At 42.1% G+C, this 27,210-nt stretch overlaps 2 protein-coding genes and 1 long non-coding RNA gene across 9 annotated transcripts in view; 1 reads left to right on the plus strand and 2 right to left on the minus strand.

Annotated features, from left to right (window-relative positions):
- Nucleotides 1-1,837: 1,837 nt before the first annotated feature.
- On the minus strand, nucleotides 1,838-5,093 carry LOC116093349 (keratin-associated protein 17-1-like). Its single transcript, XM_031374690.1, has 2 exons — nucleotides 4,960-5,093; nucleotides 1,838-2,636 (listed from the first exon to the last, which is right to left on the minus strand). The coding sequence occupies exon 2, from the start codon at nucleotides 2,613-2,615 to the stop codon at nucleotides 2,115-2,117; it is 501 nt and encodes a 166-aa protein (XP_031230550.1). The 5' UTR covers nucleotides 2,616-2,636; nucleotides 4,960-5,093; the 3' UTR covers nucleotides 1,838-2,114.
- A 43-nt stretch (nucleotides 5,094-5,136) lies between these two features.
- Nucleotides 5,137-27,210, plus strand: part of Crnn (cornulin) — an 87,522-nt gene continuing 65,448 nt past the window's right edge. For 2 of the 7 annotated variants that reach the window (XM_031374680.1, XM_031374683.1), the window contains exons 1-2: nucleotides 5,137-5,222; nucleotides 10,365-10,507. The gene's annotated coding sequence lies outside the window, so the exon portion shown is untranslated. Of the gene's footprint in view, nucleotides 5,605-6,369; nucleotides 6,387-7,364; nucleotides 7,451-10,364; nucleotides 10,508-19,492; nucleotides 19,641-27,210 lie in introns of those variants that run through there. The other 5 variants (XM_031374686.1, XM_031374684.1, XM_031374685.1 and 2 more) reach the window with 5 other exon arrangements.
- LOC116093351 lies at nucleotides 15,629-19,480 on the minus strand. The gene is made up of 3 exons (XR_004119686.1): nucleotides 19,375-19,480; nucleotides 17,070-17,283; nucleotides 15,629-16,247 (listed from the first exon to the last, which is right to left on the minus strand). It is a non-coding gene; the product is annotated as an uncharacterized LOC116093351 (long non-coding RNA).

A 27,210-nucleotide genomic window follows, 5' to 3' on the forward strand; every position in this document is an offset into this window, starting at 1 on the left:
ATACCCTGTACACACACACACACACACACACACACACACACACACACATAGCAGGAGGGGAGGAGGACACCAGCACTGTTCCGCTTTCTCACACTTATTCATGTATAGCTATCTCCTTATCATTTATTGTCTTATTTGCATCTCTGTGGCCCTTGGTTCTTGTCTTTGCATAGCAGGCTGCAGGCTCTGTGATGAACCCTCTGGGTTTTGTCCAGATGCTTCCAGAGAGCATTGAAGGAAGATGATGGTGAGGATGGACATCACAATGGTGGTTTCTTCCTGTCACCATTGGTAGGTGGAATAATCCAGGCAAGGTTAAGGGACCAATAAAACCAAAAGAAATCACTTTACCATATTCCCATAATGTAACCCTGATGGAATCACAGACAAAAATGGGTGAGGAGTATGAGCTATTGGAAAATAGTAAGCTAGCTAGCCCATGGAGCTCCTGCTTCTGATATCATCTCCCCTAAGGACCGATATTCCCTAGAATTACTAACAAATATAAAAAAGACAAAACAAGACAAAATGAAAAGGAAAAAATAAAAGAGCAAAGAAGGAAGAGGAGGAAAATAAAAGGGAGAAGGGCCCAAAAGTTCCCAAAGTAATTGTTTCATTTTGATTAGCTGATTTATAAAACTGGAGGCAACTTTGGAGGTCAACTGCCTCTGAACTGCCTTTCAATCATTGGAACTACCTGGTCACACCAGCCATGAGTATGAGACATAAGAGAATCTCAGACTAAGAATTCAGGGATTAAGAGTGAGATAGGCTTTGGGGTGCCTTGCTGGGTGTGGCATGAGGAAACAGACAAGGAAAGACAGGTCATAGAAGATACCCATTTCATTTACCATGGCTTTAGAGCCTGATTAACAGGTTGCCTACTGTACCGGAGCACCTGGCAAGAAGAGGTAAGACATTCCAAGAAGAGAGATCAGTGTTAGAGAAGAGAAGGAAGTAATGAAGTCCTAAGTTAGATGTGGGTTCTCCTCTGGAAAATTATGCAAAAGGTGAAGAAAACCAGGGTGATAGGAATCAATATGGAGAGATCAAGTAGATACTCACTGTACGGACCTCCTACACCTCTTACAGCTTTATGCATCACTGTTAACTTATCAACTGAAGGGCTAGTTGCTTAACTTGCATAGAAAGGCAGACTTGTAATTATCTCTTCTGCCATAAACACTTTTAGTATCCTGAGGAACCCATCCCAATCCTAAAATAATATTACATGAATACCCAAACTCAGTGACTTAAGTACCCTTAACTCCATCACACACACACACACACACACACACACACACACACACACGTGCACCACAGCCACTACCACCAGGTGGGGGTAATCTTTGGCTGAGATGGTGTCTTTAGTCTCTATTCAAACCCAAACCTAAAATTCTAGAGCTCCAAGAAAAATGGACTCCAACATTTCACAGCTGTCTCCTCAGCTTACTTCTCTAGAAACGCTCGGCACTCAGCTCCCCTGGCTGGCCAGCTGGCAATAATCAGATGACAGTGTGTCTACTGACTGGAGCCCACAGTGTGCACTCCAGGCAATCTTCTTCCCCGTGATTAAGAGATAAACTTTTTCAAATCGTGGGTCCCTTTTGAGTGTCACCCTCCCATAATGGAGGTTTTCTGGGTACTGCTTGTTTCATTTCAACCTATACCTGGTCTCTTCTGTGCAAGTTGGTATAAGGGGCACAGGTCTCAGAATACTAAGTTTTAAGTGGATTCAGTTGCCAAAATATGTACTTTAGATAAAGAAAGGAACTATGGTTTGGTGTGGAGGGAGGGAATTGGAAGAGATAAACAAAACCACATTGGGAGGCCATGATGTCAGGAATCAAAGGCTTTTATTATTGCCCAGAAAAGAGTTTCAAAGCTGATTTTTCAGTATCTCATTCTCAAATAGTTGTGTCAGAGAGAAAAAGCAAAGCCAATAAATCTCAGAGCTGGAACCTCAAGACCTCATGGTAGATTAGCTTTAGGGAGATGAAGAAGGACATACAGAGAGAGTTCTAGAAGTATTTCTGTGGGAAAACCAGAGAAGAAGAGACCCTCTGCTGGCAGGTCTTCGGCCAATACTGCTTTCCACGTTCTTTGTCGCCAGGTCAGTAGCAACCTCCAGAGCAGGTACTAGAGCTCCAAGACTGCTGATGGCTGCTGCCACAGCAACTGCTGCCACAGTAACTGCTGCCACCACTGCTGCCACTGCTGCTGCCACAACAACTGCTGCCACAGTAACTGCTGCTACAGTAACTGCTACCACAGTAACTGCTGCCACAGTAACTGCTGCCACAGTAACTGCTGCCACAGTAACTGCTGTCATAGCAGCTGTTGCCACCACTGCTGCAACAGTAAATGCTGCCAAGGTAAATGCTGCCACTGCTGCTGCTGCATTCGCTACCACCACAGCAACTGCTGCCACAGCAATTGAGGCCACCATTCCCGCAGCATCCCGAGCAGCAGCCTCTAGAGCTGCAGCAGTCCTCAGAGCTGGAACCACAGCAGCCCCCAGAACCCAGGCTACCTCCGGAAGAGGCCGGAGAGCCCTTTGGTGTCTTGCGTTTGGGAGGGGGCTGGCACTGTTGCTGGCTCTGCTGGTAGGACATCTCAAAAGAAACTGGATAAAACTGAAAAATAACACAAAAATATAAGCTCAACAAGACTGAACTATGAATTTACAATATCTTATCTCTAAAATAATTATAAATTTGAAAACCCAATCTCCTAAATTTATTTGGAGAATAAAAAATAAAAATGATCCCAGTATAGGCACTTCTTCCTTTCAAATAAATTCACTGTAAGCTCAAAAAGATACTAGTACAACCTTACATTACCTTTCACTTCCAGAAAGACCCTTCCCTCCTAACCTTCTTTCCCCTTGTTCATCTTCAATATTACCCTCAGTTCCAACCAGAGCCCCTTTCTGCCCAGAAAAACAGCATCAGAGTCTCTTTGGTCTGGGAAATGTTTCCCCTGCCTCAGGCACTGGAGTAGATCACACAGCAAGTAATGGATTTGAGGTGCTCTGAGAATCATCTGCCTTTTAGACAGTTCTACTCTGACCTGAGATCCCCACGTGTGGGATACTGATAACATATTTCATGAGGGGTATGTATGATTTCCTCCCTTTACATCCCAAAGTTCTAATTCCTCCCTCTATAAGCATCTGAGGCATTAATGCACAGAAAAGGCCTCTGAGAATTGCAAACCTATAGGATGGTCATGGAACATTGCACATTACATATAGTTCTTGTCCATCAATCTCATAAGCAGCTCTGCTATGCTCCCTATTTCCTGAGCTGAGCCATTTCAGTTCTAGAGCTCATAGGGTAAAGATAACATCTGTTTCTTCTTCAATATAGAAAATAGAGGAGACTAAATAGCCCTTTTAGAATATGGACAAGAACCCAAAATAAAACCCCTGGCCCAAGCCAATGAACTAATGTGGCTCTTTTCATTCTTAGATGGTACCATAACCTTGACCAGGAATGCTGGATATTCTATTGATGCTATTTCAGGCAGGTCTAACAAAGTTGTTAGCGGTGGTTGGGATTCTCTTCTTGTCTGAATTTGATGTGCCAAAAAAGCCCATGAGCATTTGGCACAGATAGATTCCTCCAAGTAGGCAGAAATCATTGAAGGCCCTATTTCTACATATGGTCCTAAAGAATAGACCTCTGGTTGGCCCAAACAGAGAAACAATGTGTATACAGAGGGTGAAACAAGAGGAGAAAATACAGCTGAAGTTCCACGCTGAAGTTGCCAGAAGTGGAACTTCAGCTGTAATCATCCCAAAGGGGAAGGCTGAGAGATCTTTTTTCATAGGTGACCAGAGGTAGAGACTTTTCTTCCAATGCTGGGGAAGGGGCCTGGGGGATTGTTCAAGGAGTTTTTGGGGACCTATGATGGAACAAAATGTATTTTCCCTACATTCCAGGACCAGCTTCCAGCTTTGCTCTCTCCACCTGTGTATTCTCAAGCAGCTTGCTTAATTGTCTCTGTAAAATTGGGCTAATAACAGTCCCTAGCTCCCTAAGTAAGGCAATATGGATAAAGATCTCAGAGCAGAGCTAGATTCGTGAATATAAAATGCAACTTTAAAAAGAATATGCGTCAATGTGCTGATGTACCAAATGACACCCATCAATGCACATCATCTTTGTGTTTTTTCAGTATCAGTTTAAAAATAAAAATGCATGAAAAGCTATGGAATTTCAGAAGTGAAAAAAAAAACAAATCACTATAGATCTCATTTCATCTATAAGTGTATCCTAAAACTATGTGATATGAGGAAAGAATGCTTATCTTAAAGGGCCATTTGCAGATTGAGCTAATCATCATTAAGCTCTTGGAATAATGCCTAGCACATAACACAACATCTATGATGTCACATGTGTTCTTTGATAACAAAAGATTAAGAGTATTTACGTGTCATTGGTCAATGAGGATATACAGACACCATTCTCATGAAAATAATGTCACTTGTAAGCCCATCCTCAAATACTTCACTATTTTCTTCCCTTTAATTTTTTTACTGTGTATTAGCTTTAGTGATCTGTGTTTTGCATTGACTCTTCTTAATTGTCATCATCCTATTTATGTAAGGGGTTTTCCTATTAAATTTTCAACTAAGATTTTAATGGGTACATTCCCCAGGTACTCCATTTGAAGGGTAAATGCTAGAAGATCATTTCACAGACAGCATGCCATGTGGCAGGAGGCATTAAGTACTAAGATAGGTTCCATATTTGAGTTTCAGCTCCTCACTTAACAGCAGTGTTACCTTGAACAAATTATTTTAACCCTCTCCTTCATTATCCTCATTTTCAAAATAAAGAAATAGCATTTATCTCCCAGGGTCATTTACAGAGTGATTAATATTCATAAACCCCTTAGAATAGTGCCTAGCATATATATAAATTACTTGATAAATACTTTTAAAAGTGGTACCTGACACCATTCTGCCTCTTAAGTTCATAATGCAGCACAGTTTGGGTCTAGAGACTACTGGTGGGGAAGCAGACATTCTGTTTTGGTTGCTAGATCTCAGTCAGAACTAACTTCTCTTGCTGAGAAACGTAAGAGGAATACAGAACATAGCTCAGAATTCTAGAAAAAGAAGCTCAATAGAAACTAAAGGAATCATGTGTTCAACACATGAGTATGATGAAGTACAAGAGGAACGATGCCCAGCTGCTTATAATTATTTGGATGTGCGTCTACCCACATGACAGCACAGATAAGGCCTTTGAGTTTAGAAATCACTGAGAGATCTAATTGGTTGCTTTGTGAGCAGTAAAGGCTCAGTTTTCATTTCTTCATCAGGTTAGACTTGCCATTTGGAAAAAAGGACAGATACCTCCAAAAAATCTGGACTAAGGCTTTTTTTTAACAACTTCAATACAATTTATGGAATAATAGAATATCTAGGTAGGATGCTGACAACCCTAGAGGCCGAAGCATTCTCCAAGAGGTCACTGGGTAGTTCTAAAGCAAATCAAGTCAGACGATCATTGGTTTAGATCAAATACTTCTGTTTTAGACAAGAAAACTGAGACTGGGAGATGGAAAGAGGCTACTACTGACTCACACAAGGTTAGAGTTGGACTTCAAACCTTCATCAACAATCTCTCCATCACAGCACTCTGCCCCTTAGATGAATTTAATTTCTTCATGTGATTTCTTTCCTAACAAGAGTTAGTGAATAAATGGCCATTCCTCTAAATGTGTAGCTTCTATAGCTGAAGTTTAGACACATCTGGGAGAAAGGGTATATTTCCATAGAATGTGTAGAGACATTTTCTTTGAATCACCACTCCTGAATCAATACAGCATTATATATACAGCATTTACACTCTATGTGGTATTTTAAGCAATATAGATGTAATTTTAAGTATATTACAGGAAGTACATAGGTTGATGCAAGTAATTGTCCTTGTATATAAGAGACTTAAACATGCTGGGAAGGGAGGCAAAGTGGGATTCAGAGGATATCTAGGACTAACCCCGGGGATGCGTGGAATTTGCTTACTAAGCGTGGCTATTGGAGTTGGAGTGAAAATAGTAATAACTCTGGCGAATCATGGCCTGAATAGCGCTTCTTAAAAAGTCATTGTTACCTCTACTCCCCTCAACAACTATGAATGAAGTCTATATGAAAAAAGATTGTCAGACCTCCCAGGGAGCAGCTACCTTGCAGGCCCCAAGGAGCCTTCCTGGGGCAGCACCACTGTGGTAGCTCTTCTGTGGCCCAGAAGTTCAGCCTTGCCCACACCTGATTTCTCACTGCATCTAACTCACAGACACTGACGACACCAACGAAATTAAATATGGGCATGACATGTCAATTTTCTTTTATAGGAGAACTCCTGGAAGAAGTAAGTGGAAGTACAATCTGGACATCTGAGTATGAGGTTGCAAAAAAACCTCAGGCTTTGATGGTGAACAAAACTAGACATCCCTGTCACCTCATCTGAGCACTGTCACCTCATATGAGCCCTGTCACCTCATATGAGCCCTGTCACCTCATATGAGCCCTGTCACCTCATATGAGCCCTGTCACCTCATATGAGCCCTGTCACCTCATATGAGCACTTCCATTCCTGGGGAGATCCAGACGGTGGTCCTTGAAACCCTGTCCTCTGGCTTCCCTTTCTCAGTTCCCCTCTGCCAATTCTGCCCTGGAAACTTATCCTAGGGAGCAGGGGCTTGGCATCATTTTATTCTCACCCTCTACATGCTGATTCAGGATTTAACATTTAGAGATGGCACCCCCTCTTTTTGGATAGGGTTTTTCTGTGCAGCTACAGTGGCCCTGGGCCTCACTCTGTAGACCAGGCAAGTCTTGAACTCAGAGAGATCCACCTGCCTCTGACTTCCAAGTTCTGGGATTAAGGGTATGGGCCGCCACAGCCTGGCTTGTTTGTATTATTTTTAGTACTCATGACTACCTTGGTGTAATCTCTGGTAATCAGTGATGCCCACCCCCATTCCTCAAACTTGTGAATGTTTTACTTTATACAGCAAAACATACTTGGCATGTTTGACTAAAGTTAAGAGTCTTGAGATGGGAAGAACTTCTTGGATTACAGAGGTAGGCCTAATGTCATCATGAGTGTTCCTCTAAGAAGCAGGCAAAAGGATAAGGGTCAAAAAAAGAAGATATGACAGGGAAAGCTGGTGTTGGCATGAGGCATTTTAAAAATGGAGGAAGGGTTCATAGGCCCAAGAGTATGAATTACCTCCGGAAGCTAGAAAACACAGCTTTCCTCTTCCTACAACTAAAGGGTGTGATGGGGGGAAGGCTTCTAGAAGTTCTCCTGTGAATCTGCAAACCCCATTTTCTTTCTTCTTAGACACTGCTATCTCCAATAATAGAATACTTAAGACATAGACAAAAGCAGGAACACTCGAGGCTGACTCATGTCTGCTTGGAGATGAGGTGCGTGCATGAGTGCTTTCTGAGAAAACCCTATTTCTGGGGACTGAGCCTCCAGCTCAGCCTGGCAATGTATACCTGGTCCTTGATCTTTCAGATGTTCATAGCCAGCTGTGATGATATCTTCATCAATAGGAACATTTCCACAGCTGGAGCCTGGGGCAGGAATGCTCCAGGATCCTCTAGAATGAGTAACTGGAGAAAGGAAGATCCCTCCTCTTGGAGGATAAATAAATGTATTGGGTAGGCACTCAGAAAGAGTAAAAATAGCCAGTGAGGCTCCCAGGAGCTCATGAACTGAGGCATCTTGTTTTTCCAGCTGGGGATGAAGTGGCATGCTCAGGTGCAGTGGGGAGGGGCTAGCTGCACAGGGCCAGCCAAGCACAGGAAGGCAGCTGCAAAGGCTCTCTTATCCAGCAGGTGACACTTCCTCTGGGGAGCTTAGTTGACTCTCACAATTGCACAAAGTTGTGTGTTCTTATTTGTCACTGTTAGAGGAACTATTCTAGCAATGATATTTTTTAAAAATATATAATTGTCTCAACTCACACTGAGAACCCAGGACTTGGGTAGACAGTGAGGAGGCAGGATGGTACTCTCTATCCACTATCATCCACTAGGAATTCTAACAGTCAACATCCCAATGGAGAGTTCCCACAGAACTGTGATAGGAGCAGACTGGGTAGGGAACAAAACCCAGGCAACGTGAATTAGACAGGTGGTATGTACAATGAGTTATGATATGTAAGTAGTACACTGGCTATATTTATTTTAGCTTCTAGATAAGTTAATATAGTACATAAATACACTTGTACTATATGGAGCTATATCAACATGCCAACAGCAATTATTTCTGAATTGGGAAATAACAAACATTTTATTTATTCATTTATTCATTTTTCCATACATGTATTTTCTAATCTTTACTTAGTTGATTTATTAGTATTTTTCTTTACATAATATTTAAGTTACCATAGAGATACTATACAGACCAAAAAAGTTAGAAAAGTTCCCACCATTTTGGATTCTACTTAATTTTTGTTTTGAGTTTCTCTTAGCACCAGGAAACATGCTTGTCACTGGGAATACAAGGATGAAGTTGTTACCCCACCATCATGCCTCTGGGGCTCAGACCCTTCTCCCTGCCTATCTGACCTCTAGTGTGTTGCACTTCTGTTGAGTACCCAGAATACAGAGCTAAAATACAGCACGTGACCTAAGAACACCCACTAAGGGCAACTATGTTGCAGAAAGGAAGCTTTGAGGGTGAAGTGGGAGGATCAAGAAGAGCAGTGTTGTTACCATAGTCAGGATAACTCAAATAGCCTGACCTTGAGCTCCAAATGGGGACTAAGAATGCTGGTTTCAATTCTTTGTATGTCAAGTCATGGCCAGATAATACCAGGAACTTATTATTGATTTAATTAAAGTGTTGGCTCCAGTATTGAGAAAAGTTAGCTTTTGACCTCAACCCCTGCAAAATCATCTTCCCGTTGGAGACCTCAAAGTTCAACTGACTATGTTCACACTCCAAAAGTTAAAGCTATTTAATTTGACTTTGTACATCTGAAACCTAGCTCCAGAGCACAATGCAGAAAAAGATGGAAGAAAGAAAGAAAAAGAAGGAAGAAGGCTAGAAAATAACAGATGGAATATGAGGGAGGAGTAGCTTTTCCATTGTGCTCCATTCTATTTCAGGTAATGGAGAGTGTTGATTTCAGTGAGCCAAAGTGACTCTTGCTTGACACAGAAAAACACCCTTAGATTCTAGCACTGGGACTTACTTATAATTGCAGTTAGAGCTGCTCTTTCTTCACCTCTTTTCCTTGACGTTGGATGCTACACGCCCACCATGCTAACTCCAGCTCAAGGCTGAACCTGTCCTGCCATGCCTGGACTTCCGTGGCCTGACCAACCATGCCTCTGCCTCTGCAGCACAGGCAGAGTGTGGCTGAGTCATGTTTCAGGTATCTGGACAATTTCACAGATGCTTGAAGGCTCTTGGTTAATGATGAAATGGCCAAGAATTTCCTGCTGCCTTTGTGCCAATCCTTTCCATCAAAATCTATCCGAGTTATCTTAGAACTGAGTCTGTCCTAGGTTTGTAGACACACATACACACACACACACACACACACACACACATACACAGACAAACACACATTCATGCAAGCACTTGCCTCAGTATTCACAAATCCTCTCACTCCCTTTAATCTCTTCCTATGACATCCTCTTGCTGCCATGTGACTATCTCCTCTCTTCTCCCAGGTCCCCCATCCTTTACCCTATCCTCTGATGACATCAACCATTCCACTGGCTCTCAGCTGGGTTGAGTAGGCATGCTGTTAAGCACTGAAAGGCTCCAACTTCATGCCACACCCCCAGGCTTCCTCAATTCTAATATGGTCAATGAGGTAGGCAGTTAAAAGAATGACATTAGAAAAGGCATGCTATGATTGGAGCAAACTGCTCACAGCAGTCATTGTGTACAATACTGCCAGTGCCTCCCTGAAAGCTGCCCCAACTCTATCAATAAATTACCCCAACATGGGTTAGGAGCCATCTTGCCTTCTTCTTGTTCACTACCCCTACATCTAATGATACACATGGATTTCTTCCTTCCAGACCTATTCCCTCTTCTACAGATTCTTCCCATCTCTCTCAAAGATGAAGAGTCTGAGCTACTCAGAACTTTAATTACTCCCATGCTATTCTCAAAGGAAAATGAAAATCAAATGCCCCCAAAGTACTCAACTTCTTAATAACTTAACATCTTCTAAGAACCTTCTACCTTTATGATCCCTGTACCATGTAAATGCTGTGGCATAATCAAATTTTTGTCATGCCTGAATGTAACCAGATGTACCTGCCCCTTAGAGATACCCTTGCTTTCTTAATGTGCTTTTTTTTTTTTCAGGTTCCTGCCAAGGACTGTGTCTAGGAAACCTGCGCAGCCAGACCTGAGCTGTTCCTGCTACAGAGTAAGCCTTAGAGAAATACTTGTCATGCTCGGTGCTTGCTGGCCTTTCCTGATGAATTCAGTCTGCCCAGCTTAGGGTGGTAGGTAAAACTCCATGGAAACTCCTTCTGAAAGTCTGACCCCAGCTTCCCCAAAGACAAGTGCCTTAGCTTATTCATCACAGTATCCTCAAGGCCAGACACAGCTCATAGCATTCAGCAAATAGTTCTTGGATGAAGAAAGAACCAGTGGAAGAATGAGAGCTTGCAGTCATTGTCACAGAGGGAGGAGGGCCCACAGGGCCAGTGTGGCTGTGGCACAGCAGGTTCTGACCTTGACTCAGTCTGATTCAATTGGAAATTGTGACTGAAGTCACTTCTCCTCATCATGTTGTCCTGGTCTCCCAGGGATGCTTGGCAAACACTGGGTGTTTGAATTCCTAGGTAAGTTAGGTGATGTCAGGCCCTGCTTGAGCTATTCTTAGATTTCTTGGATCACCTGAAGTCTATCAGGTATCCAGATATCTCTTCTTATCCAGAGATTGTCACAAGAGGTCAGGACAGATGTTCTAGCCATAACACGTCTTCTCCACTGGTACTTTTTAAAGTGACTACCTTGATGACCACATCAAGATTGAGAGAGTCTAATGGTGATTAAGTGGAACCTAGCAGTGTTCAAAGGATTGTCCACTCAAACCATTGAGAGCCAGGAAGACTTGGGGAAGTCTTATAGAAAGACTAAAACCCAATTGATTTCTGTCGCTGAATCCTCTCCCATACCACACACACACACACACACACACACAGAGAGAGAGAGAGAGAGAGAGAGAGAGAGAAACACACACACTTTAGACAGTTGCCTTAAGTGAAGAAAAAAATGACTCTCCAACTTGATGGTTTAATCACTACTATTCTGAGGAGGTTATTCTGTGGAATCCCTTTGGATGAGCTTTCTGGTTGTCTATTGGTTCCTAGCATACACTGAAACGTCCTAATGATCACAGTCTTCCATTACAGACAGAGCTTAGATCCTGAACCTTCAGGTACCAAACAGGTCTGATAGTTTTAGATTTATGATGTATTAATAAATCCCAGAAGATACTTGGGACACACTAGAAGCTGAGTAAGAAGGAAGTGGAACAGAATGAAAGAAAGGAGAAAGGAAGTTAAGTCGGCTACTGTACTTGAAGTAGCTGAGATCAAGCTGGCTAGAGAGAAGTATCAGCCTGACTGGACACTGTGCAGCCTGTACTTGATGCAGAAGCCAACTACTCAGTCATTTGCTACCTCATACCAACCTCGAGACTCTTGGACACAAAAGCTCACTTATTTGAGCAGAAAGTCTGTTGAGTCAGAAAATGTCATTTTATAGGCAGGCACCATTTGTGATACAAAACCAGTGCCCTAAAACCTTTTGTTACCATGTCTTCCAACTCCATCCTTTCTTTGGTCCTTCCATGAACATCTCTTCCAATATTTACCCCCGAGACCACAGATAGACCTTGTCTTCAAGGAACCAGCCTCAAAAGCACTTTGTGCCTCAATTACCAAGGTTCTGTTTCTCATTGGGAGCCAGGATGCGGGAGACTGAAGGGATTCTGTCAGGAGGGTAAAACATGAAGACCAATGTGGAGCTTCTCATCTTTAAGGTTGTAACACTTTAACAGAATAAATGCAGTTAAATAAAATTAAATAGGAAAGAGAGAAACCTACCCTTCGGTCTCAGCTCTACCCTGACAATATTACAACATTGAACATCGTTCATTCCTTGTTTAATCTCAATTTTTTGTCAACAAAATGAATGTTTATTGTATGCTATCTAATTAAATGACTTCACATACAGCAATGTACTTGGTGAGCCATAAAGTACTATGAAAACATAAGCTAATAATAATGACAAAAACACAACCAGCTAGTAATGACAGGATAATCAACTTGTGAATAGAATCTGAAGCTTTATGTGGCATCCCTGGTTCTAGAGGCCAGAGAGTAGCAAATCATCTACTAGAGGACACTGACAGGTAAAACATGAGCTTCAATGATACTTCTTGGTTTTTCTAGTGCCTACCTAGAAGGCAGTGCTAAGGACAAGGAGTCCTGGCCACAAAACAACAATAATGTATCTGACAGCTAATTTTTGTGACCCAGCCTTGATAGACTCCTCTGGTGGCTGGAGAAGGAGTACTTTGGTCTCCCTAGCTGGTTATGCAGGCCTCCAGGAACCAGAATGCCAGGTGAGACAATTAAGCTAGGCTTTGGAAGTCACTCTGCCTCCCATGACCAGTGTAACCTCATAAGGACAAGGAAGAAGCTGATGAGATGAACTCTACAAGTCTACCACAGTGGAGCAGATGTGGTAGAACTGTCTCTAAGGTCTCCCCCAAGTTCACTTCCATAGAACCAATGGTCTATGGAACTGTGGCTAAGATCCAAACACCAGCAATGCCTTCTACCAAGTCACATCACATACAAAAGACACCCTGGAGCTGCTGCTGGCAGGCTCATGGGCTGATTGGTTATCACTTAGTCTTCAAGAACAAAAGAAGTAGCATCAGAATGCCAGGCATTGTGTGGATCTGGAAGACATGCATGGGAAGAATGTACAACCTCTGTCCTTAATAGTGAAGGCCCTGCGAAAAGACAGGGCTTGAGTGCATGGATGCCTAAGCACACACTTATGAGACAATGCTCTAGGTGCTGTTGAAGCTCCCAAGATACCTAAGTGGTAAAGATAACAGAAAATACTCTGTTCTCCTTTCAGAGCCCCATGGTGCTTTGCCAGGGAACAAATGCCTTCCTACCAGCAGCCTGTCTATCCCTCCAACTTTCTAAACGAGAAGCTAGATCCTCAATGTTGGCATCAGATATTTAGGTTATCTTGGACAAATTATGTATCTTCTAGGACTCTTGGTTTCTCACCCATGAAGTTGTGCTTCATTTTCTCACTAATAAAACAAATCCATTTTCTCTGAAAACAACAATCGGTGTGCTAGGCTGTGGGGCACATGAGCAAGTAGAGGGATGTCTGCTGATCTTCATAACCGAAGGTTCACCAGGGCAAATGTTGAGCAAGGACATAGCATGTGTTCAAAGTCTATGGAGCTGAAGAACTGCAGGGAGGTGGGCCAGCCGTGATCCCTCCTGAGGCCCTATGGGCATTCAGCTGGGATGAATGGGAAAGCGCTTCCTAAGCCTCAAAGTACTGTATAAACAGCATTCGCCCATCTAGCCTGTGTCTGCTATGTCTCCTGAATAAAACTAAAGTCAGATTAGGAGCAAGATAAACAGGAAAACAAGCAACCACTCAGATATCATCATGCAACAGGTACTTCTTCACAGTCTCTCCCAAAGTAAACATGATGACACCAGCCCAGGACAGGGATGTTTAGAGACTAACTACTAAGCCCCAGGCCAAATAAGCTCAGGGATCAGACACAAAGGTCAAACAGGTGCCTTTCTGCTGCTGCCCAGTAAACACAGCAGCGATTCCTGTTGGTGTGTTCACCCCCACTCTGCTCCTCAGCTCCTGGCTGAGCTGGGCAAGAACAGGCACACTCATCTGCAAGATGCTAAGAGAAAAGGGAGTTCCCACCAGGAAATAGTGGCGATTAAGGTGGGCAGTGGTCCTGTGCCAGAAAGCCCCATCTCTACCTGCTCTGGTGCTTGCCCTTATTTCAAAAGCTGTATCTTCGTGAGAGACAAGCATAGTCATGCTATGAGCTGAATCCAACTCAGCTTTCCACCACAGCTGACTCTGAGTGGACAGACACAGAAACCAAGGTTCCGAGAGGAGCTACACATCTAAGGAACAAACTGAAGAGTGCCCACGGGGCCTGTTTCTGAACCTGTTCACGTTACTGCACTGTGGAGTGGTTCCACAATGCCAAATTGTCCAGGATGATGATGTCTGTGCTTCTCATGCTCCGTGAGTCCCCTCAGGCCTTGTCTGCACTTGCAGAATCTACTGTTTCTCTGTGAATCATTTGAGGCTCGCAGCTAAGCATTTTAATTCCTAATAAAGCAAAGATCTTGGAGATTTGGGGTTTGGTACCAGGAGGAGTAATACCAAGTAGTACCAGGACAGATGGAGTAGTTCTCTATAGTGATGCAGTGGCCACTAAAGTAGATGGAGGAGTCTTGTACAGTGACTCAGTACTTGCTTTTTTATAAGGATTCAGAATAGTTCATTGGGTCTATTTAAAAAAGAAAGTTAAGGTGTCCGGTAGACAAGATATACTGGAGGTGGAATCGGAAGAGAAACCACTGAAAAACTATGGAATTAACCTCCTCCTGCTTTAGGATTAAGACACCTGCCCAGCTACTCCTTATAATAACTAAGCGTAGGTGGCTTTAGCTCCTGAACTTATACTTGAAACCCTTGTTCCTATATCTTAATTTCTTGTCTTTGAAATGACAAGTCAGTAATCCAGTAACTATTTCTTAAACTGATAGTGTCTTCCAAACTTTAAGCCTGAAGTAGGATGAGGGGGAAAACACTAAAAGAATGAACTTGAACATGGACAAGCTGTCACCTTTGCTGCATATGAACAAACAACCCTTAGTGGAAACAAAGACATACAAAGGGAGCTGTGGATGTGAGAGCCAGTGGGTTGCATTTGAGTCCTGGCTCAACCTGGAGTGAGATATTTAATTTCTCTAAGGCTAGGTTTCTATAAAATGAAACGATTAGTCAGTTAACATGATTGTTGTTAGGTAAATAGGAAGATATCAAATAGATAATAGACAGATTAGATAGAATATAAAGTGTTTTATAAGAATATATTTCACTTTTGGTTTTCTGTTTGTTTGGTTTGGTTTTTTTTTTTCTTTTTGGTTTGTTTGTATTTTGTTTTTCCAGGCAAGGTTTCTCTGTATAGCCTTGGCTATCCTGGAACTCACTCTGTAGACCAGGCTGGCCTCGAACTCAGAAATCCGCCTGCTTCTGCCTCCCAAGTGCTGGGATTAAAGGCATTCACCACCACTGCCCAGCTTTTCACCTTTGTTTTATGTGTGTACATATGAATGCACTCATAAAAAGTATAATACAATAAAAATTCTATGAACTATATTAAGCAGAAACACCTTAGTTTCTTGCATACAGTAATCATCATGCAAATGTTCATTGTTTTCAAGACAATACATAGAAGGCAGACCACAATTTCCATAGAGGAAAGCCAGGGAGAAGCAGCTTTGCCCTGGCCAGCCACAGCTTCCTACCCTGATGAGCTTCTTCCTCATCTAGATGCAGTGCTCTTTTTGAGTCATGCTTTTGACTCTGTCTCCCCCTAGTGCCCTATGTACACAAAGCAATTGAGGTACTCAGTGTCTTTGGCCCATGTTAAAATCCATATTGGGTTGCAGCACACCCTACTAACTTCACTTAAACTCAATTAGTATCTTGTATTTAGATATAGACACATTCTGCAGCACTGAAATTTATATTTTGTAACATGCAAATTTTAGGAGGGCACAATTCCTCCTGTAATAATAGATAAGAGATGTAGTCCACTCAGGGAAGGAAACAAAACTAATGATTCATTCCCTCAGAGACCTTGGAAAGGAGGACAGAGATGTAAATGGGCACTCTTAACCCATGAAAGGTTCGGGTAGATAGAAATTATGCCAAGATCTCAAGGGAGCAGTAAGGTTAGGCAGCTTCTGGAGGATAGCTTTGAAGCTCCAGCATTTTGAGAACTTGGAAGTTAGTCACTTCTCGTTTCCTCTCCACAGAACAGGAGATGTTGGTTCTCTGACTCCCTCTACAGCAGGGGTTCTCAGCCTGTGCATCATGACCCATTTGGTGTTTCAACAAGCCTTTCACAGTGGTGGCTTATCAGATATGCTGCATATAAAATATATACATTATGATTAATAACAGTAGCAAAATTACAGTTATGAACTAACGACAAATATAATTCTATGGTTGGGGGTCACCACAACATGAGGAATTGTATCAAAGGGTTGCAGCATTGGGAAGGTTGAGAACCACTAGTCTACAGCATCCTGATAGTCTTGAAAAATAATAACTCATTTCCAAATGAAAAACTAGTAACAAAGAAGGCACAGAACAGAGGTAGATGACACTGACTTTCCTCTCTAGAATATTAGCATTGCTTGACCTGACTGGTGGTTCTTCAAAAGCCCCCATTAGTGAGGCTGTCTGTAGCTAGCCTGATTTGGGGTTCATCCAATAGGAAGTCTTCTTTCCAAGGAACTGGGGACAACCTTCGACATCATTATAGGAAGTAGATTACCTCCAGGCTGCGTAGTACAGTAGGACACAGCCACAGCAAACAGATGACTAACAGTAAAGTTAAAATAACAAACTAGCTCAGCAAAGCCCCAGAAGACTCTAAGCTGTTAAATCTGGCTTACTTCTAAGCTCTTTCAAAACAGGTATGTACATTTACCCTTAGCTACATGGTAAGTTCGTGGCTGGCCTAGGCTACCTGAAGTCCTGTCTAAACAAACAACAAAGCCCAATAATTTATGCATGCAGTCACTGTTCTGTAGCTCTGTTATCATGCATGGTTTTAAAAATATGTATTTCTTTACACATACTAATTGAGATATATAAGACAGAGATGGTATTTCATTATTCCTGATAATAGAGAAACACTGAACTGTTAATGAAGGATAATAATGCTCTTTTAGCCAATTTTACCTGGTTTCATTTGTACGAATATGATTCACTTCTTTGTGAAGTTGCTGCTGTGAGTTGATGCATTTAGCAGTCAAGTCATGACCAGTTTTTAAAAAGTACTTTCTCAATGGTCCTTCACAGAGGACAAATACTGTCTGCCACGGGCATCTACTGCCACACACACTGTGATTCCACATTCTGAATCACAGGCATATGGTGTTTAAATCCATCTTCTCTGTAAAAGAATCCAAACAATATATCAAATGTTCTATACTGCTTGCTTCAAATAACCAAACTGGAGCCCAATGTTAGACATATCTATTAGAATCTTCAATAAAGCAGATTTATTGTGGCTTTATTTTTCTGAAAGAATCATTATCTAGGATTTAAAATATTAAAGACTGAGAAAAGGCTAATTTCTAAGCAAGGTGTCTCTTTGTAATAATTGTTCCAGTTTCTTTTTCTTCTCTTTATGTACGTTTTAAAGTAATACTGCATAATGAGCAATCCATCATAAAAACTTCTTCTTGTGGATGGAATTGCATAAAATTCTCAAGTTGGCCAAGTAACTTTGTCAAAAATTAGGTTTTTATGCAAGCACAAAAATAACAATAATTTTATTTTAAATAGGTAAAAATTATCTGTAAATAAATTTATGAACAAAAGTTAGACATAACCCTAAAACATGGTTCCTGTATTATAATTTAATATGAAGGAAAATACTTGCTTGATATTTCTGAACAGTGGTAATTTTCCTACAACTGACAAAAGCTAAAAAAAAAAAAGAGATGGTATTAATGAAACAATGTATTTATTTTCAAATTTCAATATTTTAGTAGTAATATTTTTTGAAAACTTCATATTTTTATCAATACATTTTCATCAAACCCATCCACCATTACCTCTCTCCAGCTCCTCTCAGGTACCCCATCTCCACCCTGTAACCTTCCTAACTTCATGTCTTCCTTTTTGGTTATTGTTATTGTTAATACTCCCTGAATCCAGTTAGTGCTGTCCTTACATAAATGGATGTGGAGCCATTCACTGGAGCATGAGTAACCAGCGGCTGTCTCCAACGAAGGGAGACTGTCCTGCCCTCAGCCATCATCGGCTTCCGATAGCTCCTCAGACAAGGGTTGGGTGTTGGGAGCCCTTCCCTTCCCCACTATTTTGGATTCTGACTGACTTGATCTTGGCTGGATCTTGTGGATGTGACATACAGGTAAGCACAGCCATTGTGGACTGATGCCTTCTGCAGTCAAGTCATGACCAGAAGTCTGCGTTTGACAGCTCTGCTCCTCACCCATCAGCTTTTACAGTTTTCCACCTACTCTTTCCCTGCAAAGTCCAATGGCCTTGGATGCAGGGGCAGGGGTGTTTAATATAAATGATTCATCTATCGCTCCATCTCATAGTTACTTATATTTGGCAATTTGACCAGATATTAGTCTTTGCAGATTAGAGTCTCTCTGCATTAACAGCTACCCACTAACCAAAGAAGTTTCTCTGACCAGTGTAGAAAGCAACATATATCTACAGGTATAAACAGAAATATTTAGAAGGCCGTTAGACAGCACGACTACTTGACATAATGGCAACAGCAGCTTCCTATGATGATCTCAGTCATGGGCTTTTGACCAGGTTTACTGTTGGTATTCTGTCTGGACTCCATCCCCACAGATACCTAGCAACAGCCAGGTATGCTCCTCCCCATGGGTACCTGGCAACGCCAGGTAGGCCTGGACTTATAAAAGAGGCTGCTTGGACCCTCCTCTCTCTCTCTTGCTACTCTCTTGCCTCTTGCCCCCTTGTGACCCCTCTCTCCACATTCCCTTCCCCCTTCTTTCCATGTGGCCATGGCCGGCCTCTGCTTCTCTACTCTCTCCTCCTCTCTGCCTTTATCTGTCTCTGCTTCCCTCTTAACTCCCCTCCCCAAGCCCTGAATTAACTCTATTCTGTACTATACTGGTGTTGGGCCCTATTTGGCCCTGGTTTGGGCCTTGAGGACAAACCCAAGCCTGGCTCGAGTTTTGTAAACTGTCTCAGTCACTTCCTTACTGGAGTGACCTCAGCACAACCTGCTTAAAAGCCTGCCTTTGCCTAGCTCCTGCTGACGTAGAGTAACTGTTGGCTCTGTCAGTTACCCCATACCCTTCGTCAACTTCCCCCTCCCCCTAAGTCATCTCACCTCAGCAGAAAACTCTGCCTCCTCTCTCAGCCCTTTATAAAGAAAAGATTGATACATTAAAACAAGTTCCAGCTTTGACAGACTCCGGGTCCGGGTGGTTATTCTCCAGAGGCAGGAGATCAGAGCCGTGACACTTACCATCCTGCTGCTCAGGCCAGAGAGGATCGGCTGGACTGGGTTCTCTCCCTCTTGCCTAGTTCTGCTGGCAGAGAGTCTGCCCGCCTGGCATACTGGTGTGTGCCTGGTCCCTCGGGGAGAAGGGATGCCTTGGCATGGACCTGCTGAGGCACCCCCTCCCCCCACACCCAGCCAGAACATATTCATATAGATCTTTCTCTTTTTATGATCACAACATTTACAGTACCAGGCATGAAATCCCTGCTATGGAGCAGACCTGATATCTGGTGAGAAAGTAGTTTGTTATCCCCATGAACCTTCATGTCTCTAATGCAGTAGCACATTCATCTTGCCAGGGAGGTTGGCATTATAGTATGCAGGGTCCAGCACTGGATAAAATTCTGGATACAATTTCTCTCCCAACAGTCCAAATAGCAGTTTCTGATATATACAACTGAGCCAGCAAGGGAATAATTTCCAGGTCAGTGAATGTTGTTTTCTTTATGTTCTGCATCTAAAGTGAGTAGTGTCTTCAGGAACAAAGTTTCACCATCTAGTTACAACAGGAAACTTGCATTATTTGGGGTGCCTTGGGCTCTCTCTGACCAATAGATTGATTGTATAGAGGTATTTTTTGCCTGGCACTGAAAGTTTCACTTTCCAAGATCTATGTCTTCTGAAAGCAATATTTTCTACTCATGGAAGGCACTTCTTCTGTTCAAACTCCTTCATAATCCTGTGTGTATGTGTGTCTGTGTCTGTGTGTGTGTGTCTGTGTGTGTGTATCTCTGTGTGTGTGTTTCATGTGTGTGTGTGTGTCTGTGTGTGCACGGGTGTGTGTTTGTATGTGTGTGTGATAAAATGATGTAACTTAATATTAAAAAGGAAAATGATTAGTTTGTGATTTCAGATACTTTTGTCAAGCTGCTGACCCATGGTATCTTTCTTCTAAGTGTCTCTTGGCAGTGCATGAGGTATCATGGGCCAGTGGTGGAAGGGCTATGAGATAGTCAAAAGAAATGTCATGACATAGAGTATACACAGGCAGTGTAAAAAATTATATATATATATATATATATACACATATATATATACATATGTATATATTTATATACATAAAATTCTGGTTGTAATTTCTGGATTTTATATATATATATATATATATATATATATATATATATATATATATATATATATATTATCTCCAGGCTGTTTTCATAAGGCTTATTTATGCATCCTTGTTTTTCATTCACCCACACCCTATCACCCTGTCCACATTCTCACTTAAACTTTTAACCTGGAATACTCTCTACCCTATACTTTCATGGCAACTGTGTCTTTGCTTTGTTTTATATGTTTAACTTGGAGTACATGTGGAAGCCAGGTGATTAGAAATGAAGCATTGATGTCAGGTTCATTAAAGGAGAGAGGATAGTTTATTATGCCTCTCTTTTATCTTTGTTTTACTATGGGGTCTCAGGCAACACAGGTCAGGGTATGCCACCAGAATATGAATAGACCCCACTGGTCTTAGGGACATTTTTCAGGCAGCCAGATCAGTGACCTTTTGCCTCAAGGGAGTCATCTTTTGGATATCCTGAGCAGTGGAGGATAGCAATTCAAGGGGAAAGCAAAATAATGTCCTTCATGGACCACACTCCCTCCCCCTTTGATGGTAAGATGCCCTCCTTCTCTATAGATTATACTGTGAGCATGTATGGAAGTAAATCATGGTGACTGTCCATTATATAATGGCATGTGGTTCTGGGTTTCACTCTTTCCCTCAGAGTGTCGAGGCACTGCTGTACACCAAGCAGTGAAGGGCAGAGCAGAGCTATGTTCCATGGTAGGCTTCTTCCCTCAGGGTGTTCAGCCACAGCTGCACATCCTGATCCAGCAGTGGATGGAGAGTAGGGGGGAGTTTTTTCAAGGATTCTAGCATTGCAGCTCTTAGATAATATTCAATGAAACAGTTTGTGCCCATACACTTCATTCAGGGTGAATCAAAGGTTATATATATACACGAGCTTTGGTGAGTGGGAAGGGGTTCTTCTCAAGCCTCATTAGCTGAGGCTTAAGGTTCTAGGAATACCTCATTTGCATGGAGAGGCATTCCTGGGAATCCCAGGTACTTGCTGAACAAGTTTTTATCTGGCGAGAGGAAGCTAAACCTGTAATTTTGCCAAGGACTGTGTGACATTCCTTAGGTAGAAGACTGGGGGTTGGGCTCCCCAGATCAGGCAAAGAAGAAGCCCTGCTAAGAAAAAGGAGTCCTCCCTTTTCCACAGAGCCCAGGAAAGCTGTCAGGACATGGCAGACTACAAACTTAGTAGCAAGGTACAACAAAGTTTCCTTTTCCCCATCTGAGAGCCTGGGTCAGACCCATCAGCTTTACTCTCTGGACTGCAATACCTGGCTTGGACCCAAACTATTTCAGTTGATTTACAGTAAATTACTGCTGCTCCCTTGTACCTGGTTCATCTTTCATCTCATGCCAGTATGAATGAATACCTTTGGGCTATCATCAGACAAGAAGGTGGCAATACTAATGGCAAGAGGTTTTTCAAACCAGACTTGAGGGTGGACCAGGAGTAAGGCCTGGGTTACACAGGCTTTAGACAGCCGGAGTTCTGATATGCCTTGAAGGAGACCCTCAAAGGCATGTGGTGCTGTGAGGTAGAAGATCCTGACCCAGAGTTAATTTGGTGGTGGTAGTTGTTGTTGTTTTCATTAGACAAGCAGTATCCAACATAGTTCTTAGACAGATTTGCCTTCCCGTGGCTACAGAGTCCAATTGTTTGGACAGGTGTGTCACAGGGCATTTTCTAGCACAAAAGTATCCATTAGAACCTCTTTGTAATATATTTTGTTTCATAGACAAACAGATGAAAAGGCTTTGAGACATCTGGAATTTCCAGAGCTAGAGCCTAAGTCAGAGCTGCATTTCAAGCCTCAAGTGCCTTTTGTTCAGTCTCGGTCAAAATCAGGGGCTCAGTGCCTCCTTCCTTGATATTTCCACAAAGCTATTACCAGAGGCAGCAATACCTAGCTGTACCTAGGAACTCTCAAACGTGTCTGTCTTTGGAATCAGGATCTATAATCCTATAGTAGCAATTCTATTCTAAGACAGGCTCCTTTTTCTTCCCCTCTGTTGGTAGCCAAGATAGGAAGCTGTAGAGATGAATAGTTAATCTGCTTTGAGCTAACTCCCAGTGGGTGATTTTTCAAAGTTCTAGCTAGAGCAATTATAGAACAAAAGGAGATCAAAGGTATTCAAATCTGAAAAGAAGAAGTCAAGATATCACTATTGGCAGATGAAATGATAGTATACATAAGCTATCACAAAATTTCTACCAGAGAACTCTTACACCTGATAAACAACTTCAGCAAAGTGGCAGGATATAAAATTAACTCTAACAAATCACTTTTATTATACAAATAATAAACAGGCTGAGAAAGAAATTAGGGAAACAACACCCTTCACAATAGCTACAAATAGTATAAAATATTTTACCAAGCAAGTGAAGGATTTGTAAAACAAGAGCTTTAATCTCTGAGAAAAGAATTGAAGAAGACTTCAGAAGATGGAAAGATCTCCTATGCTCATGGATTGGTAGGATTAACATAGTGAAAATGACCACCTTACCAAAAGCAAACTACAGATTCAATGAAATCCCCATCAAAATTCCAACACAATTCTTCACAGACATGAAAATAGCAATTCTCAACTTCATATGGAAAAACAAAAAACCTAGGATAACAAAAATAATTCTCAACAATAAAAGGACTGCTGGGGGAATCACCATCTCTGACCTCAAGCTGTACTACAGAACAATAGTGATAACAAATTTTATTGGTACAGACAGGCAGGTAGATCAATTAAATAGAACTGATGACCCAGAAATAAACCCACACATCTATGGTCATTTGATTTGATTTTTGATTAAAAAAAAAAAAGCCAAAAATATACAGTGGAAGAAAAGAAAGCATTTTCAACAAATGGTGCTAGTCTAACTGCTGGGCTGCATGTAGAAGAATGCAAACTGATTCACTTTTAACTCCTTGTACAAAGTTCAAGACCAAGTGGATCAAGGATCTCCACACTTAAGCGAGTAGAAGAGAAAGTGAGGAAGAGCCTCAAACACACAGGGAAATTTTCCGGAACAGAACACTAATGGTTCAGGCTCTAAGATCAACAATTGACAAATGGGACCTCATGAAACTGAAAAGATTCTGTAAGGCAAAGGACACTGTCAATAGAACAAAACGACAACCTACAGATTCAGAAAAAGTTTTTTTTACCAGCTCTATATCCAATAGAGGGCTAATATCCAAAATATATAAAGAATTCAAGAAGATACACTCCAGAAAACCAAATAATCCAGCTAAAAATGGGGTACAGAGCTAAACAAAGAATTCTCAACTGCGGAATCTCAAATGGCCAAGAAGCACCTAAAGAAATGTTCAATATCCTTAGTCATTAGGAAAAGGTAAATCAAAATGACCCTGAGATTCCAGTTTACACCAATCAGAATGGCTAAGATAAAAATTTAGGTGACAGCAGATGCTGGCAAGGATGTGGAGAAAGAGAAACACTCTTCCATTGATGGTGGGACTACAAGCTGGTAAAATCACTCTGGAAATCAATCTGGAGATCCCTCAGAAAATTGAAAATAGTTCTACCTGAAGATCCAGCTATACCACTCCTGGACATATACCCAAAAGATTCCCTAACATGTAACAAGGACACATGCTCTACCGTGTTCATAGCAGCCTTATTTATAAAAGCCAGAAGCTGGAAACAACCCAGATGTCCCTCAATGGAAGAATGGGTACAGAAAGTGTGTTACATTTACATAATGGAATACTACTCAGCTATTTAAAAAAAACTTCACAAGTATTTTTAGGCTAATGGATGAAACTAAAATATCATCCTAAGCAAGATATCCCAGACCCAAAAGACATATGTTGTATGTACTCACTCATAAGTGGATATTAGCCCAAGAGCTCAGAATCTCCACAATACAACTCACAGACCATGTGAAGCTTAACAAGAAGGAAGCCCAAAATGTGGATGTTTCGATCCCACTTAGAAGGGGGAACAAAATAATCACAGAAGGCATAAGGAGGGAGGGAGAGGAAGGGGAGGGGGGACAGGACCAGGTATGGGAAGAGACAGAAGAGAAGTCCAGAGGGCCAGGAGAATGAATAGAAGTAGCAGGTGGAGGGGGGGGGACCACTAGAAAGTCCCAGATGCCAGGGATGCAAGAGGCTCCCAGGATCCAATGGGGATGAGATTAGCCAAAATACCCAACAGCAGATAGATAGAAACTGAAGAGACCACCTCCAGACATGGCCCCCAGTGGAGGGATGGGGCCACCTACCCATTTCAATATTGTTAACCCAGAATTGTTAACCTGTCTAAAGGAAATGCAGGACAAAAATATGGAGCAGAGACTGAAGGAAAGATCATCCAGAGACTGCCCCACCTTGGGATCCATCCCATCTGCAGACACCAAACCCCAACACTATTGCTGATACCAAGAAGTGCTTGCAGATAGGAGCCTGGTTGGCTCTCCTCTGAAAGGTTCTGCCAGCACTTGACTGAGACAGAAGCAGATATTCATAGCCAGCCATTGGACTGAGCCTGTGGAAGAGTTAGGGGAAGGACTGAAGGAGCTGAAGGGAATTGCAATCCCATAGGAAGAACAATATCAACTATCTGGACCCCACAGAGCTCCCAAGGACTAAACCACCAACCAGAGAGTATACACTACACGGGTGGGTCCATGGACCCCACTACATATGTAGCAGAGGACTGACTTATCTGACATCAATGAGAGTGGAGCACTTGTTCCTATGAGGCTTGTTGCCCCAGTGAAGGGGGATGCTGAAGAGGTAAGCCAGGAGTGAGTGGGTGAGTGGGGAAGCACACTCTTAGAGTCAAAGGGGAGGGGATAGAGGTAGGGGGTTTCCAGAGGGGAGATTGGGAAGGGGGACATTTGAAATGTAAATAAATAAAATAGTTAATTTTAAAAAAGAGCAGATTTAAAATGTAGTAAGGAATTATACTGTTTTGCCAAAATGGTAGGAACAAATTCTTTTCTATATCTACATTCTGTTATTGTTAATAAATGAAACATGGTCTGGTGATTTTGATTTTTTTATAGTTTTTGCTATTTCTCATTTGACTATAGAATTAAATGTCACAAGTGGCATCTATGACATGAATAGATTTGTGGTGGGCACTTCTGTTCCAAATTGAACTTTCTCTTTGTTCAATGATGACTGTGACAGTCTATTGTATGTTTCTTGCTTCCTTCTTTAAAAAAAAAAAAAAAGAAAATATCTAAACAAATATTGTAATCTGTTGAGATAGTGCTCTTTTCCGATCTCCTGACCCTACCTACAAGAGATCAAGACCTAAGTTATTTATTCCTCTGTATGCTTGAATTAATCTCCCTGATATGGAGATTAATATCTCCATGGATACTTGTGCCCCCTTTCTCTTTATATAATTTGAATTAATGTAAGATTCTCTTATCTGTCTGAGATAAGTTTTTTCCACATATCCACTGCTCTTTGACCTATAATTTAAGATCAAAAGCCTCAGTTTATTTACTCATCTCTGTACTTAATTTTAACTGAATTCCTTTCTGCTTACTGTGTAAGCCTATTTCCAGGCTCTAAGTTTGTCATACCAGGTTGAAAAATCCCAGAATTTCCATGTAGACCATGTTCAAAAGAATCCAAGTATTTGTCCTTGCATAGACCTTTTTATGGTTTTTTTCATATTTTTATTTTTATTTATTTATATTTTACAGTCCAGATTTTATCCCCCTCCCCATCCACCCTCTGACTGTTTCACATCCCATACCTACTCCCCACATCTCTACGAAGATGTTCCCACTCCCCGCCCCCAACCTCCCACTCCCCACCTCATCAGATCTCCCCACTCCCTGGGGCTCCAGTCTCTTGAGGGTTCGGTGCATCTTCTCTGACTGAGTCCAAACTTGTTAGTCCTCTGCTGTATGTGTGTTCAGGGCCTCATATCAGCTGGTGTATGCTGCCTGGTTGGGGGTTCAGTGTCTGAGAGTTCTCGGGGGTCCAGGTTACTTGAGACTGCTGGTCCTCCTACAGGGTCACCCTTCTCCCCAGCTTCTTCCAGCTTTCTCTAATTCAAGCACAGAGGCCATCAGCTTCTGTCAATTGGTTGGGTAAAAATATCTACATCTGATTCTTTCAGCTGCTTGTTGGGTCTTTCGGAGGGCAGTCATGATAGGTCCCTTTTTGTGAGCACACCATAGCCTCAGTAATAGTGTCAGGCCTTGGGGCCTCCCCTTGAGCTGGATCCCACTTTGGGCCTGTCGCTGGATCTCCTTTTCCTCGGGCTCTTTTCCATTTTTGTCCCTGCAGTTCTTTCAGACAAGAACAATTATGGGTCATAGTTTTTTACTATGGAATGGCAACTGTCTTTTTTGCTAGAGGTGAGCTCTACAAGTTCCCTGTCCCCACTGAAGGGCATTTCTTCTAAGGTCCCTCCCTTTGGGTCCTGAGAGTCTTTCATCTCCCAGGTCTCTGGTACATTCTGGAGGGTCCCCCCACCTCCTACCTCCTGAGGTTGCCTGTTTCCATTCTTTCTGCTGGCTCTCAAGACTTCAGTCCTGTTCCCTCCATCCAATACTTGATCTTGTTCCTCTCTTCCCCTCCCTGTCCCCTTTCCCACACAGGTCCCTCCCTCACTTCCCTCTGAAGGAAACCGTCCTGCAGTTTCACTTCGTTCCGTGGATGATCTACGAACGGGAACTTGAGGTCCTGCAAATAAGTGGGTGATAGGGGAGACAAAGAGACATGACA

Source organism: Mastomys coucha, unplaced genomic scaffold, assembly GCF_008632895.1.
Source record: "Mastomys coucha isolate ucsf_1 unplaced genomic scaffold, UCSF_Mcou_1 pScaffold16, whole genome shotgun sequence".
Lineage (NCBI taxonomy): Eukaryota > Metazoa > Chordata > Mammalia > Rodentia > Muridae > Mastomys > Mastomys coucha.